Source organism: Artemia sp. Qi Xiang Cuo, chromosome 8, assembly GCF_049724085.1.
Source record: "Artemia sp. Qi Xiang Cuo chromosome 8, ASM4972408v1, whole genome shotgun sequence".
NCBI lineage: Eukaryota > Metazoa > Arthropoda > Branchiopoda > Anostraca > Artemiidae > Artemia > Artemia sp. Qi Xiang Cuo.
The window spans coordinates 63,670,079-63,688,201 of NC_142801.1; the positions used below are offsets into that span (position 1 = coordinate 63,670,079).

The 18,123-nt window shown below is 34.3% G+C and overlaps 1 protein-coding gene across 1 annotated transcript in view; it reads left to right on the forward strand.

The window, feature by feature from the left end:
- Window positions 1-18,123, forward strand: part of LOC148949688 (protein turtle homolog B-like) — a 211,503-nt gene that overhangs the window by 127,641 nt on the left and 65,739 nt on the right. Inside the window, exon 11 of the mRNA XM_089093061.1 lies at window positions 12,153-12,521. Coding sequence (XP_088949187.1) covers window positions 12,153-12,521 — 369 coding nt within the window. The remainder of the gene's footprint in view (window positions 1-12,152; window positions 12,522-18,123) is intronic.

An 18,123-nucleotide genomic window follows, 5' to 3' on the forward strand; every position in this document is an offset into this window, starting at 1 on the left:
CAAATACCTAAACGTAGTTGAAGAAGAAATCTAAAGAGGAGAAAAGTCATTTTTATCATGTAAATGCATTATTTTTATTAATAAACAATTTTACATACATTTTTAGAACATTTTAGTCGTAGGGCACTAAAATCAATATTAAACACACTTGAAAGAATATTTTCCACTAGAAAGTCGTTCAATCAAGGAAAGTCAACGTAAATGCTGAGAAACTGATTTTACGTATAGCCAGGACATCTGAACATGAAAAAGAGTAATGCATGAAAGCCACATGTCTTAGTCGTTAAGTCCTGTACTCAACTCTGATTTTGAATAATAGTTTTCCCACTTTTCTCAATAAAGTTGTTGATATGAGGAGTGTAGAATTTATATGATAGGCCAAGGGGATAAAAAAATTCGCTATTCTTCACTGTTTGAAAGATGCATAGCTAATGACCTGTCTTCAAAGTCGATGGACTGCTATTAACAGTGATTAGGATATTGTTCACACTTGGAATTTTCTCAATAAAGTCCGATTGTATGCAAGAGGAGTTATATTGGGACATGTATAAATCCATATTAAATACGTTGATTATTTGGTTTGTGTTCATGGTGCAAGGTCTAGTAGAACACTATCGTCGGGTGTGATTTCCTAATAGGTTCCAAATTGACTCAATTATATTAGCATGATACTCTCAGTCAAGACATTGGCAAATGTGCACTCTAAACGTACATTCCCCGTTCGTACTATGCTTATATCTTGAGTGCCAGACAAGTCCAAGATAATTACACCATGATTTTTTGACAATATTGAATCGGTTATTCAATTTTCAAATAGTTGTGAGTCATAATCTAGGGATTGCATGGTCAACTCATACAGAGTTTTGTAGGATTTTTTATCAAATGATAGAGTGTACAGTGGAATTCCATTCACTTTGCACACAAGGCACGATAGACCGAAAAAATTAAAATCATGGGGGGATGCTGTCTAGGATCCAACGGCACTGGCACTCTTCACAAAGGCCAAAGCGAGTTTTGATGGGATTTCTCCATTGATAAATGATGAATCTGTATAACTGCGAGAGCCAGTGGCAGTGAGAAGTTAATTAGAGATCGTTTGGCGAAAAAGAAGTTTAATATTGTTACCATTGGCTCTTAGCTTTTCCACAGCCAATGCAACAGAGCTCATAACCTGTTGTTTTTGAACATGAAGAATTGCCGAAGTGATAATGACATTTGCATCAGGTGCTGCAGCAAGTGTTTTTCATAAAATGAAATTCGATGGGGCTAGTTGTAACTTTATGTCAACCTTGAAATTGGGGGGTAACCATTGGGATATATTGAATATCTCATGATTTAATTTTCCAACTAGATGATACTCCTGGGTCACTGGATTAAATAAATCACCGTCTGTATCAACACCTGATCTATATTCATAGCCCAGTGCCCGACCTCTAAACTCCTTATATGCCTTCGGGGTCATCATTATAAATTGCATGTAGCTTGCATAGTTGGATAAATTATTGCTAGTGCTCACCAATTTTCCATTAATAAATACATAATTTGTTTTCTCTACAACCCTCTATATCTGAATGATATTTTAATTCAGTTCCCTCCCTCCCCCATGCCCACCTCTTAAAATAAAATCTTTTTTAAATCTACAAATGTTAACGCTTAAATTCTCAATAAATAAAACAACTGATCCACTACCCCTTTATTATAATTATCCAGTTTAGTCGTAATGCTACTTACCTAGTCCAAAGAAACCTCCTCATAATTTCTCAAATGCCGGTGAATTGCTAACATTTCTGTATGCAAGTATTTTGAATAGAGTTCGCTATCATTTTCATTTAGAAAATATATTTTTAGTGCTATTGATGCTATTAAACTGTCCCTCCCTCCCCACACCCGCAATGTCCAAGAAAGGGCTCAAATCTTGTTAACATAGGAATGAGTAATAGCCAGGGGATCTGTTACTATACCCCCTGGCATTAAAGAATTAAAGGGGTCACCAAAATTAGCGGTGTGTACATTACTCTGGTGCAAGGCAGAGTTAGATAAGAAGAAATCTGGTAGTATAAATGCTGGTGGGGGTAATTTTTCACTACTTTCGTCAACCTCAATAGTAGGGGTTGGCATGGAATCGTCAATAGCACCACCACCAGTCTGTTTAATTGCATTAGTTGGTCGGGGGTTGAAATCACCCAATTCACTGAGTATACTTTTCACGATATTTGGGGATAGCTGATCAAGCCAGCCTGCATTGTCTTGTGATGGAATTTGTTTATGACTATGAGCATGAGAACCCGGTTAGATACACTTGTGGGCCTATCCCCCAAATATTCATTTATAAACATATTTGTCCATTCCGGGTCCTCAGTCATATATATCACAGGTTAAATCGTCTAGATTAGTTAATTCCCCAAAATAATCGTTTAAAAACCCCCTTTGCCATTCTATGTTATCAACAACTGAAGCACTATCTCTAAAATCCGTTGGTGGTGATATGATCGATGAAGGCTCATTGTAAATTACTGATCCTTGACCAGATGTTGATGGAGAATACGATAATTCACGGATGTTAATCTATAAAAACAGGACTTATTTTTCATGTGAAATATCCACTATTTTATAAAGTAAAAAAAATAACTGAGATAATTTTTTGCTCCATCCCGTCAAAACTTCCTTTTCTCCTACCATTATATTGCCTAATTACTTGTCCACTCCTATCATATAAAGTACCTGCAGACAACTTAACCAATTTTATATTTCACCTTTTTACGATATTAATTTGACAGAAAATAATTGAGCAGAAAAAAATCCGGTACTTATTTAGTAGTTGGTAAGCATACAAGAAGTGAAGTTTGGGTAATACCAATGGAACAAAACATTGTATGGTAAAAAATATTTATCATGGAGTTAGCAATACCTCACGAAGAAGCGATAACCTTTTTTTCATAAAGCATTTCAATGTGTTTCTAGTCATATGTTTACCGGCTACTAAATAAGTACCAAAAGTCATGTAATGTATCAACGTTAAAACACTATCTAATTAAGGTTGTTTTTTTGCCCAATTCCCTTCTTCTTCTTCAACAATTAGCCCTATTTTTCACTATTTTATAAAGTCAAAAAAAACTTTGTCAATTTTTCGCTCCACCCCGTCAAAACTTACTTTTCTACCTACTGTTAGGGGGATACATATTGGATAATTACTTGTCCACCTCTATCATATAAAGTACCTGCAGACAACTTAACCAATTTTATATTTCGTCTTTTTACGATATTGATTTGACAGAAAATAAATGAGCAGAAAAAAGCCCGGTACTTATTTCGTAGTTGGTAAGGATACAAGAAGTGAAGTTTGGGTAATACCAATGGAATAAAACAGTGTATGGTAGAAAATATTTATCGCGGAGTTAGCAATACCTCACTAGGAAGCGACAACCTATTTTTCGTAAAGTATTTCAATGTGTTTCTAGTCACATGTTTACCGGCTACTAAATAAGTACCAAAAGTCATGTAATATATCAAAGTTAAAACACTATCTGATTAATTTTTTTTTGCCTCATCCCCCTCTTCTTCTTCAACAGTTAGTCCTATTTTCCATGTGCAATATCCACTATTTTAAAAAGTAAAAAAACTGTGCCAATTTTTGCTCCACCCCGTCAAAACTTACCTTCCTCCTACTATTGTATTGACTAAATGGGTGTAAGATAATCGCTTCCTGGTGAGTTAAAATTTATATGGAAATCAAGTTGATTAAAAGAAAATTTGCATTGCGAGAATAAGTGCGTTATAAACTTGAATAAAAAATATGTAGCTATTATGGATTTTCATTTATGTAGAATGGGAATAGGTTTTTTTGCACCCTCACCACCTCTTTCCTACCCACCCACAATTACACAAAACTATCTGATAAAGGCCCTTACGTCAGAAATTGCAGATAACTCGTCAGTAATGACATGTCTATCTGTTGACGGGGCGTATACGATCACAGTTCCCCTAGCCATGGTCAATGATCTAATTTGAGCTATATCAGTGACGTCAGTCCTGGGATCGAGCTTCGGTCGCTTTCGGTCTGGACATTCAGCATCAATTTCCTTGAATAAAAATTAATTTTCAGTTTTTTCGCTAGGTAAGTTCCAAGGATGACTTAAAACCTTATAGGCTTAAACTCATAAAAAAGACGAAATAATTCTGCTAGTCCTAGGTGTAGCTAAGCTATCAATATTTAAAACATGGTATAAATGAAAAATAACATAATTTTCCGGCACCATTCCCCCTCCCCAAAACCAAAGCTCACCTCAACACATAAAATAACACTATTTCGATTATTCGGTCCGTTCGATATTTATTCAAAATGTTAATGGGGTACATCGTTCCCCCTCCCCAAAAACCAAAGTTCAGCCCAACTTATAGGCTTATAGGCTTAAACACGTAAAACAAGTGGAAAGAATTTTACTAGTCCTAGGTGTAGCTAGGCTATCAACATTTAAAATATGATATACATGAAAAATAATATAATTTTGCGGCGCTGTTCCCCCTCCTCAAACCAAAGCTCACTCCAACACATAAAATAAAACTATTTCAATTATTAGGTCCGTTCAATATTTATTCAGAATGTTAATGGGGGACATCGTCCCCCTCCACAAAACAAAAGCTCACGCCATACATTAAAACACATAGACTAAGTTATTAGATCAAATGGATCCCACGATATGTACATCAAATTATAACCCAAGAATACCTAATGTCATTTACATATCAGAATGGATTTAAAGGGAGGATTTCAGCAGAACAATTATACCCTAATTTAGCTGTATGTCAATAGTCCCATTTCATAAGGTGGGGTAAGAGAAAAAAAATTATATGCTTTTTTTCAATTATGAACCTATGAGATATTTTACAAGCTGGTTAAGAAAACTTTTCTAGCCAAAATATCCATGTAGTTAAACAGCTGCTGCAATATATGTGAATTTGCATCAGGTAATTACAGGAGTTCGCTTTCTGTGTGAAACCCAGATGATATATAGTTAATAGGTAACTATAGAAAAAAAGTCTCGAGCAAAAAGGAATAATATACATTCACTTACCACGATTCTTTTAGAATTCTCCATTTGAAAAAGAATAAATTTAACAAGAAAAGGCTATATTTTCAAGTTGTTTTATCAACTGATCTAGAAAAACTAATTGCATCTTAATTTATACTGAAAAACATGATTATAAGGCCTCCGGGCCAAAACTAGTATTTTTACAAAGAGACCACCTTTGAATACGCATTATGACGATCTCTAGTTATGGCTATTGAAACTAGAAATACATGTCTTACATGTCTTGTACCCTCTGTATCAATTGATGACGGTCCGTGGTAAGGCATATTATGCAATCTAGTTTCGTATCTACTATTGCCTTATGGAGCATCGTTATTAGGAACATTTCTGATTAACCCAGGAAATGGGTATTACCTCAGAAACCCGTCAGGTAAGGCATGTACCGTCTGTATTAATGCATGAATGACCGTGGTGAGCCATATACCGGTGAAACTGCACACATATTTATGCCTCAGGCTTGTAGGTTTTCTTGTAGGGTTGAAACCTTAAATATGCTTACTACTCTGATGCCCAGCAAACCTTGCTTAGGATTTGGGTTTACATGCTTAGGGATCAATGTCCTTCCCGAAGAGCTATTTGTACACCTTCACACCTTTTAAAGAGTAGGAAATGGAAAACAGATCAAAATATACAGAAAAGTCAGAAACTTTTGGCTAGAAATGTATCCTTAAACAACCTTCATAGCTGAGCTTTCTTCACACCAACTTCGAAATGTTATTCATTCCCCATCTATTTCCTTTGGGTGTATGTATTTACAAACATATTCCGCAAGCCTGTAGCATGTAAAAAATTGAAACACATGCCTTTTTGGGACTACTATATAGAAGTGTGGCTCGTATTAATAGCAACATTTGCTCAGACATTTTCAATGTCTTGGGGGAAAGGATGGACACGATCTATCGGCATTAGTTATGTCAAAATAATAGGTACCGCGAAGAAGGAAGGACGAACTGAACGTACGATGTTATAATTCAACCGAAAATTCTGCTCTCTCTCCAATTTTCAGTCAAATAGGTAGAAAACTATGTTAAAAATAACGTTGATAATATTAGCGTTAACTTTGACCCCTAATTTCAATTCAGTTCGGTATAATTCCGTTTTATTGGTATATACAATGCAACAGTTTTAATATAACCCCCAAGCTAAGTCCAGAAGAGGAAACGAAACAAAAATAATTTGAATACTATGCAAAATAACTGTTAAAGAATAAAAAACTCCCAACTTTACCCATTCAACTTAACACCGAACATCAGTGGCTAATATTTACCATTAAACTCTTGTCTTATTCCAGCAATGTCCACCGCAAAGAGAGAGGCGTCTCGACTACTTTTATACATATAAAACAAATAAACATGAAAAGATTTTCATGTCTTCTAATTATTTATTCCATATATGTATATATAATTCCATAATATGGAATTATTTATTCCATAATGCTTTAAGATTACTATTCAAATTCTTTTTAAAAGAACCCATCATCTGTTGGTTTCTCGGTTTTTCAGGCAGCACGTTCAATGCTCTAGCAGTGGTTGTACCAACCACTGCTAGAGCATTTGCTCTAGCAAATGCTCTCAGGCAGCAGTGGTTAGAGATCTCTTTGTACGATAGACGACATTAGAAAAGGAAGCACTTGACTGTTTTTGTCTATCACGTTTTTTTTTTATTTCAGACAGGACAAGAAAAAAAAGATATTTAGAAAGCAGTCACGAAGAAAACGAAAGACAGAAGTAACGCAAGCAGACAAATAAGTACCCTTTAGAGAAAAACCGGGCGAATTTAAACAAGCTAACTTTGATTTCAAGTCGCTGAAGGTTATTAAAGTGTGATCAGAGGTTTAATGCCATTCCAGCGAACAATATCATAAACGGGTTTAAATCTTTGAAAAAAAATCTTAAAACTCTCAATACTCTTCAAATACTCTTAAAAGGCAAAATACTATTTAGAAAAGAATGTTTCAGTTTGCGTAATATCCTAAGACTACGTAAAATCTTTGATTAAACACAAGAAATATGTGTTTTCTTCTAATAGCGCACCTACATACTTGTAGGTGTGGTATTGTAATACCAAATCTACAATGTAATACCGCACCTACAATTTTATTGTTAAATTCAATAAAATTATTGTTACTACATTCCCTAAAGTGAAATTGAATTTTAAAATCCAAATTTAAAACCCGGGTGTTAGGTGAATGATATGCCAAAGAAATTTTCCAGGGAGGGGGAATCTAGGCATAAATTGCATATTGAATAGGCATATTGATAGTGATTTATGGCATTTTTACGCTTGAAAAGCTTAAGGAAATGGCCTTGGCTATAAACTCCATCATCCCATTTTAATGAAAATGCGTCAGTAATAGACATTTCTACTATTTATCTGTGGATATGTTTTTAGATGGATATGGTAAGACTTTTTGAAGCAAGAGTCGTACAAGAATTTTCGATATATACAAATATTGCAATATTCGCTTTATTCGCTTTAGAGTGAAAATAAATTTTTTAATGAAATCGTAAAGAGATATGAGCATTGAGTGTTGAACGACCTGGTCTGACAATTTTGCTTTTAGGATTTTTAAAAAGACCGTCAACATCAAAATAGATTTTAGAACTAGAACGATCAGCTGGATCGCAACCTCTCTGAATAAGAATGACTTTATTCCCTCTCATTAATATCCAGAAATACACCCATTTCAAACGAAATATTCAATAGATGAATTATAGGCTTAATAAACATTTAAACATATTCCTTTTAAACTTTTTTTCGGCACGCCTTGTAAACCACTGGACAGAGACCCTGGACAGATGGTGAACCTGGACAGATATGAAGAAGAATAAAATCCTTGAAACTTTTATTCGTCACGAAAGTCTGTCTTATCGTTTTCTATTTTATCTCCAAAAATAGTCATCTGTGACGATGCAACTTCTTCTTCAAATTATATTTATTTTATATTATATTTATTTATATTATATTAATATCAATAAACCAGTTTCAAAGCATATGTAGACTTTTTTGTCTGAGGTTGCCACAGTTCACAAATACCATGTAACTATATCCCAAATGCTAAGGTAATAGTATAGACTACACTAAAAACATTGATTTAATCTTTAGCGACTGCGTAGTAGCGCCTAAAAATGAGGCAAAAGTGACCAAGCCCGTAATATAATTCGTTTTACTCTGCCTGCTCACTAGTTTCTTTATTAGCTCCTCCTAACCCAACACATCGCTAGGATGTTACAATTTTAACGATTAGGTAAAGCAGGGATAACTTCAAGATGTTGCTATCATCTGTTTGCTGTTAATCCTTTATAATTTAGAATAAGAAATAGCAAACTAGTATTCTCAATACAGATCTTTCTCTGACTAGTAACTAGCTATTGTTTATTTTCATGGACAAATATGCCAGTTTTCACAGAAGTAATCATATTCTTTGCTATTATTAATGATTTATATATGCCTAATTTGAGAAGTTGGAATAGCATATGCTTAGTTAAAAATAGATGAAAGAGTTCAATATAAATAGACTTCATGAGGGGTTCCATAAAGATCACTTTTTTCAGAGGCAAAACGCACATAAATTTAGAAATACTAAGAAGTTTTCATTTCTTTAGCGGCCTCTTTCTTTCTCTCACCTAAAATAAATCTGATTTTTCTTTAATCCTTCTTACTTCCTCTCTCTATTTTTTTCCTTTTTTCCATCTCTCTATCTTTCCCTTTCTTTCTTCCTCTCTCTTTTAACGGCTCTCTCTCTCTCTCTCTCGCTCTCTCTCTCTCTCTCTCTCTCTCTCTCTCTCTCTCTCTCTCTCTCTCTCTCTCTCTCTCTCTCTCTCTCTCTCTCTCTCTCTCTCTCTCTCTCTCTCTCTCTCTCTCTCTCTCTCTCTCTAAGTCAAACCGTGAATGTCGAGTTTTTCTTAAAGAGGGGAATTTAGCTTTCTCTTTAGATTTCCATAGTTTGTCATTTGTCAATTAGCTGAGTGTTTTGTTGACGTTCCGTACTCGTGACACGTATTCCTTGTAAAGGTAAATGATGTATTTTTCTGTGTTCTTAATGACACTCTTTAAACTTTTGTGTTGTGTTCTTAATGACACTCTTTAAACTTTTATGTTGCCTAAGCACCCTCTTCTAAGCCAAGCTTGTTGTGCTGAAAAATTGCTTGAAATAGTACGCAATGAAAGTTTCATAAAACATGAAAAGACTAATTTCAAGCTGCAGAACTTAATTTCCTAGAAGTAAGAACAATACCATCAATTAAGCTTGGGGCTCATCAATGTATAACTAAGTGTATAATTTTGTATACACTGCTGTTTCTATGTAGAATATCTGAGGTTTCAGGGGAAACCTCATCGTGAGGTTTCAGGGGAAAAAACATGTCATATTATTACCGCTCTTGCGCAGAAAAAAAGAAGCCACATGAGCTGCTTTCAAAGAGTTCGTTGCAACAAACTGTATGAAAGGAGTGACTCGGCCCAATAGTAACCGAAACTCTAAACAACTGATTTTGTTAAAAATCATTTGATCAAAGGAGATTCCAAACATATAAAATTCATTAACGTTAATGTTACCCATTAAAAACTGCAATACTGAAAAAATTTGCCTACTTTTTGAAAAAAGGGAAAAACACCCCCCCTCCCCCAACAAAGTCAAACAACCTTATTGATATTACACAATCAGATTCAGAATATCCGAGAGCTCTATTGTAGAGGTTTCAAGTACCTATCGGCAAAAACTTGGAATTATGTATGTTTTGCGTATTTGTATGCGTGTTTATTTGTTGTTTTTTTGCCGAAAGGTGATCGTATCAAACCAACGGTCCAAGAAGATCGGAAGAGGGCTTATTCAAATAAGAATTAAAAGTTCTAGTATCCTTTTTAAGTGACGAAAAAGGTTGCAGGGTCACTAGCCCCATCCCTCCCAGAACCCTTGTTTCCCCAAAGAGATCCGATCAAAATTTTTAGACAACCATTTAGGCCAGCAAAGTTGAAATATCCAATAACAATAAGCCTCGGGGAAGACATAACCCCTAATGCCCTGGGTAAACAGCTGTAAGCTTTGTGATTTGTCCATTGTCTACATATAGTTTTTGCTATTGAGAAATATAAAGAAATATTTGGGGACAAATTTAATAAGGGGGGGTGGGGCACGGGGAGAATAGACTATGTGGAATTTTTCAGGGAAAGTTTTATACGGGGGGTAATTTCCTGGAAGGGTTTAAAAAACAGTCAGAAATTAAACTAAAAAATATGCATTTTCAACTGAAAGTAAGGAGCAAAATTAAAACTTAAAACAAACACAAATTAGTCTGTTTACAAAGAATTTGAATTATCGCTCTTTGCGCTAAAGTTTGAATTTTTCTTCCGAATTTTTTAAAAGGAACTTCTTAAACACAAGTTGAATTTGACTAAGACGTATTATTGAAGAACTTTAAGACTTTGATGTAAAGAGCGAGTATTCAGGAAGGGAAAATTCCCTCCCCCTCATATACGGAATAATTTCTGTTCGTCTTAAGTTTTAACGTTGTTTCTTCCTTTCAGTTGAAAAAACTTCATTCTATACAGAAATTAGATTTTCCTTGTTGTTCAAGATGGGAGACTAAAAATGATTATCTGAAGGTTTTTAACAATGGCAATTTTAGGAGTACACTTTTTATGTCAACTAGATTTGATTTATGAGAGAACTATAAACTAGATATAACTCTAGATTCTCAAAATTTTCCTCGCGGAACTATAAACTATCATGCAGTTGAATCTGGATGCTAATTACTATTTTGAAAATAGTGTTACATGGGAAATATTTATCGTAAGAAACTTTTTCGAATGCTGACCAAATGTCTGCGTTGCGCAGGTACCGATCTCCAGATTCAATGCCTTCGGCCGGGAGACGGTTTAAAAAACAGTTTTTTAAATTTTGGCTTCTGTGTACCATGGTTTGCTCTTTACTAGGTTACAACTACTTCTACAATTGGGATTACATTTAAGGTCATCAGTTATTTATAATCTTATGATTTTTGTGGATTGGATGGGCTAATCACCCGTACATCTAGTAATCATCTAATTATTTTAACTGGCAGCATACCAATGAGCACATGACATAATCATTTATCCAGCAAATGAAATGGTGCCAAATCACTTGGAAATATAGGAAAATTAATAAACAAAGAAAAAAAAAGCGGATAAAATAACGGGTCAATAGCATGTAGGAAGAAAATGGAGAACAATCACATGAATATTTCTCCTGTATACAGTAAGGCGTTCTCAGGATTGAGAAAGAAAGAGTATAAACAATAAAAACTTAAAAAACGAAGAAATTTGAAATCAACTAAAAAGAAAAAATCGAACCAACGTAAGACAGTGGAACGAAACTTTTAAATGAATATTTCGGCCCTATGTCCAAGGGCCGTCCTCGGCAAGACAAAAATATATAAAAGAAAAAGACTCACAGCAATATGTGACCAATAAAATAAAAAAAAAAATTCAAAGCAGTCCTAGCATCCTTATTTCAGCGAAGTTAAACCAGTACTGATAAAAAGTAAGTTAAAACAAGGCAATTCAATTAGATGAAAGAAAAAATAATTTAAAAACACGTTCTTATTGCTAATCCAGCCTTTTTGGCAGCTAACCTTAAAGGTCTTTTTGCGACGGGTTCTATGCTAATGTCTATTGTTTTTTTTAAATATTTTGTAAGATCATTTTTAATTAAAGTTGTGTATAGAGCATTTAGTGTGTATTCCCCCAAGTCCCTATTTAAGGACATATTATTATTAATCTTAAGTCTGATTTCAATTGATTCTCGGACTACCTGCTTTATGCCTAGGTCATTGCTAATAAGGGCAGATTCATCAAATTGTTAATTGCGTTCCACTGTCTTGTATAAAAAATTTCCCCGTTGTTCCACTTATTGTTTATGATGGAAAGGCAGCGTGGTCTTCGTCGCTATTTACGATCTTTTTTTATAAGCAAATAAATTAATTTTAATGGTAGATGTCTGATATTTTTAGCTAATTTGCTTGATTTATAATTATTTTGATAATTTCATATCAGAAATAACAAATTTTTTTTTTATTCTTGCAGGTCCACCATTTTGTGCCATGGGTCAGTCATTAGAATTTCCAGTTGAAAAACACGACACCGTCTTCATTCCATGTGCTCTAGAATCCAATCCTCCGACATCTAGTTTTCATTGGCATTTTAACAGTTCATCTCACTTTATTGACTTAACACACACTCAAATAAAAGGGAATATAATGCGTGTAGGTAAAGATAGTAAATTACAATCACCTTCCTCATCAAGCTCAACTTCAAGTGAATATTTCGAGACCTCTGTAAGCGTGATTCCTTTCACACCCCGAACTAGTTTGGACTTCGGACCGATTTATTGCTTTGGCGTCAACGAAATGGGACAACAGGAAGAACCGTGCATATTCTATGTTTTACAGTTAAGTAGGTCAAATCTCTAACCTTAACACCTTAAGTCTTTAGAGAAGTCCTTGTATAGAATCAATAAAATGCTGGTTATTTTACAGCCAGCAGTGTTTTGCCTCAAACGAAAATTGGGTTGTCCAAAAATTAACCTCAATAATAATTAATAATTAGTGTTTTTGCTTACGCTCACACATCTGCGAGGGTTAATTTTTTGGGGAGATTTCAGGGAACTCAATTTTTATTCAAGAAATTCAAGAGTTGGTCCGATTCTGGACCTTAAATTCTCAGTATGGTAGAGTCGTTACCATTAGAATAATTTGCAAATTTCTTATAATAATAATCTATATTTAAAAGTCAATTAAAGCCATATACAAAAAGACAAATACTAAAGAAAAATTACACTTCATTTGACATCCTTCCCATCAATACAAAATTTCCTACTGCCACAATATAACGGGAGTATAGTCCTTCTAATGAATTCTATGGGTCCCCCGTACCAAACAGGTTGTGTGTGTACTTTCAAGTAATTGGGTTACCAGGGTCATTTACCTATTACAATGAGCTCTACATGGCTCATTACACCTTTGCCAAGAGGAACGAGTATAACTTGATTGGTGATTAGGATTTGAATAAAAGGAATAGTTTTCTTACATCTTAGTGTTAACTGAGCAATGACTAAAGGAACATTTGAAGGTGGAGAAAAAAAGGGGTAATTAGCGATTGGATAATTTTAAAAAGAAATGACCAAATAGTGTTTTGGTTTGCACAGTGTTGTCAATTTTAAATAGTTTAGAAATAAAAAAAATTAACAAGAAATGGCTGAAAAGTGTTTTGAGGGAGTTGAGTTGCACGAGGGTTCAGTTACATGCGGATTCAGTTACACGGTGATTATTTAATTCGGGTCGAGTAGCACGGAGGTTTTGATGTACAGGGTGTCGGTTATACTGGGGTTCAGTTATCTGGGGGGTTCAGTTGTACGAGGCTTTGTTTACGCAGGGGTTCAGTTACATGGAGGGCTCAGTTATTTTTTCTGATTTTGTGTGTTTGCGCAAGAAAATAACTGGTCTTTTAGCAAACTTAGCCATAGCTACCTGAATTGATAGGTGATTTGAATAAAAGGAATTCAAATATTTTGTCTATGAAATAGAAGCTAACTCAATTTGCGAAAAGATATTCCATTTGAACAACTCTGATCTGATTGAATTGTTGCCGACAATGAAATTTAATCGCTGCTAAGCCTATTGTTATTGCGAAAAGGGTTACTCAATTTACTTCTTAGTGTTAAATAACAGATTTCCAAATACCATCATTTTGAAAAGCAGACAAAAAAAAATGGTTTGTCCACTCATTTCTATAAGGAAGGACATAACTTAATTCACTCAAACAATGAATTATATTAATTAGTGATTTATTGTACCAGTAGAGAAAAAAAAAGGATTAAACTGATTAACAATTAAGGTAACCCCAAAGGAATCGCTTGTGGAACTTATTTTTAGCCTCAGGTTCTTTACAGGGCTTCTGTCTTCTTCATTACCAGCTATCTTTCCTTTTTCAACCGACCACTTCGTTTCCGTAGCCTCAGAGTTTCTAAGTTTTCTTTTCAGCTTTTGCTGGGTTTTCCGGGTTTTCTTTTCTACTTTTCCTATAAGTGCTTCATCTTTCATATCAAGTGGAATTTCCTTCTTTGGTTCGCTTATTTCACACTCGGAATGACAGTCCAATTCGTCATAACGAGGATGTAAAGATCCTGATGCCTGCAGAGCATAGGACTTTAACTCACTTTCTGTTAGTTTGTTTATCACTACTGTAGAGGACTTCAATTGTCTCCGAATTCCAGGTGTTTAAGCGAGGCTAATGAAACATCTTTCCGTAATTTTTTATTTCCTGAAATGGAAACAGAGATCATTGAAATATTGATCATTTTCTGCATTGCCAAAAGTATTGCTTTCAAAATTCTTTACACTCTCATGAAATGTAATTAAACAAATATAAAAGATTTTTCAACTAAAGTAAGGAGCAAGTTTAAAACTCATAACAGATTGAAGCTACTTTATATATAAGGGAGGGACCCCCAATTTTCTTTTAAAAATATGGAAAAAAAAGCCAACTTCACAATAAAGAGTAAGGAGTTAAGGATGAGACAGACTTTTGATCTTTTACAAAATTAAATAAATAAATAAAAAAAAACTTGCGAATATTTTCATTCTAACTTAACTTGTAGGAAATAATCGAGTCAAACTCAAAACGAGCAAATCCCCTATGTCTTCCCAATTTAATTTTCTTTCATATGAATACTTTTCATTTTAAACTTAAAATATGCTAAATTCTTGATTTCCATTCTAACTTAACTTGTAGGAAATAATCGAGTCAAACTCAAAACGAGCAGAAATTAACATAAGCTGGGTTCAAAATCCCCTTTTCAATTGCGTATTTTCTTTAGAAATTTTGAAAAAAAAAATTAGCTGGGATGCCAAATGGACACTTTTAGTGTCTTTTGGACACTTTTTTACTTTGAAGAATACAGGACACTATTGAGTCAAAAAGGCAACTTTTTGAAAAAAAGGACACTTTTTGGACATTTTCCAAAATCAAAACCAAATGGCTTTATTTTCTTCTTTTTTTGACTGCTTTTAATTTGTAATTTACTTTTAGGCTCTGGTAACGGCTTACACACACACACAACACACACACACACACACACACACACACACACACACACACACACACACACACACACACACACACACACACACACACACACACACACACACACACACACACACACACACACACACACACACACACACACACACACACACACACACACACACACACACACACACACACACACACACACACACACACACACACACACACACACACACACACACACACACACACACACACACACACACACACACACACACACACACACACACACACACACACACACACACACACACACACACACACACACACACACACACACACACACACACACACACACACACACACACACACACACACACACACACACACACACACACACACACACACACACACACACACACACACACACACACACACACACACACACACACACACACACACACACACACACACACACACACACACACACACACACACACAACACTCACATATTTATAATATATTTAAACTATTATCAACAAAATGTATTTAAAAAAATTTGGATTGTGTAAATGTGTGTAAATTGAACATTGAATCGAGCATAGTTACCATATCAGTTTTTTTTTTGGTCACTTAAACAGAGCACTAGAACTTTTAATTGCCATTCAAATGAGTCTGAGCCGGTTTTCTTAGCCTTTCATAGGGGTGTGTTGACTGAAGCCTATGATCTGGGATGGGTGGTTCGCTATTTTTGAATTTTCTAAGCTAGATTTCTTAGTCTTTCATAGGCGTGTATTGTCAGAAAATTATGATTTGGGATGTGTAGTTTGCTTTTAGGACTTTTCAGAGCTATGATTCTTAGTCTCTCATAGGCGTTTGTTGACTGAAACTTCTAGTTTGGGATGAATAGTTTGCTGAGAAGTTAACTTTAGTATTTTATGGTTTTATGTGCCTGAAATCATGAATTAGAATAGTTAATTATCTGTTTAGGGTTTTCAGACCTAGGTTTTTTAGATTTTCGTGCGTGCTCGACTCTTGGCGTTTATTATTTGAGAAGTTAACTTTAGTATTTTGTGGTTTTACGTGCCTGAAATCTTGAATTAGAATATTTAATTGGCTGTTTAGGTTTTCAGACATAGTTTTTAGATGTTCATGGGTGTTGGGTTCCTGGAGGGTTTTATGACTCCTCCTCTCAATGAATTCAGATGGTTTTAGGACTCGTCCCCCTAGCCATAACTCCATTCAACCTTGAGCGAGGTTATAAAAGTTTTATGAAGTATTCTTATACTTAAAAACTACATTAAAAACTTAAAAGATGATAGGACAGTATGACACAGATTTTGTCAGTTAACAAGAGTTCATTGACTCATCCCGCAATGAAATCCAAGGGTTTTATGACTCCTCTCCACAATAAATTCAGATGGTTTTAAGACTCATCTCACTAGTCATAACTCTGTTCAACTTTGAGCGAAGGTATAAAAGTTTGATGAAGTATTTCTCTACTTAACAACCTCGTCTAAATTAACCTTGAAAAAATGAAATAAATATATGTCGACTTTGCATATTTTATTGGTGTTGTCTAGAAAACCAGTCTGGTGGGTTTTATGACTCCTCCCCACAATGAATTCAGATGGTTTTAAGACTCATCTCACTAGTCATAACTCAGTTCAACCTTGAGCTAAGCTATAATAGTTTTATGAAGTACTTCTCTACTTAAAAACTACATTAATAGCCTTCAAGATGATTGGACTGTATGACACCGAATTTATCAGTTTGAAAAAATCATCTTGCGATTTTATATTCGAATTTGCTTTTTTATTATTGTCTATGGATCTCGAAGAAATTGACTGTTATCATTGGTTAGTGAACTTTAACCTGTTTGAGTATGATAAAAGCTTGTTGAGTACTACATTACGCTGTATAAACAGACTGGGATTCTATGATAGAGTGATTAAATCACTTAATAATACTGGTCAGGAACTGAAAAATGTCCAGGAGGAAGTCAGTGGAATTTGCAGCTTTTTCGGAGTTGAAGCACTCTACGTAAAGGGCAATGTACCTAAAGATAAAGTTTTAATTCAAAAGTGTGACCCTAGGATTCCATTTTTAATCTAGAAGAGTTTAAGTGTCCTAAATTTGAAGGGGGTTATCACCATCCTGAAGACGAGGTTAGGTTCTTCGCACAGTGGATAACTATGAATATACCTGATCATGAAAAATCAATCAGAACGTTTAACAACTTTTCTATATCCTATGACACACGGGGGTTTATTTGTAATAGCTAAATCTACTAAATATTTTTATATAAACATTTGTTGTTGTTTTTTTTTCTCTAAATAAAAAATCTGTTAATACAATAAATCAAAAAAATTAAGTAAGATTAACACGTCTTTTTTCTTTAGAAAGTTTATTATGTAAGCAAGTAACAAATTCTTTCCTGAAGTCACCTCTTGGATATACAGTGCAGAAAATTCATTTAAGAAACTATGAAAAAAAAAATTGTAAGTAAGTAAGTAACAAATTCTTTCTTGAAGTCACCTTTTGGATACACAATACAGAAATTTTCATTAAAGAAATTAAAAAAATTGTAAGTAAGTAGCAAATTCTTTCTTGAATTCACCTGCTGGATAAACAGACATTTCGTTCAAGAAATTATGACAAAATTCTAAGTTAGTAACAAACTCTTTATTGTTTACATGACTTAGATACATAATGTAGAAATTTAATTCAAGATATTATGAAAAAATTCTCAGTAAGTAATCATTTCTTTCTTGAAGTCATCTCTTGGATACACAATACGGAAATTTCATTCAAGAAATTATGAAAATATTTGTAAGTAAGTAACAAACTCTTTATTGATTTCAACTCTTGGATATACAGTACAGATACTTCATTCAAGAAATTATGAAAAAATCGCAAGTAAGTAACTTTTTTTCTCTTTATTACAAACAATTTTCACAGTTATAAATTA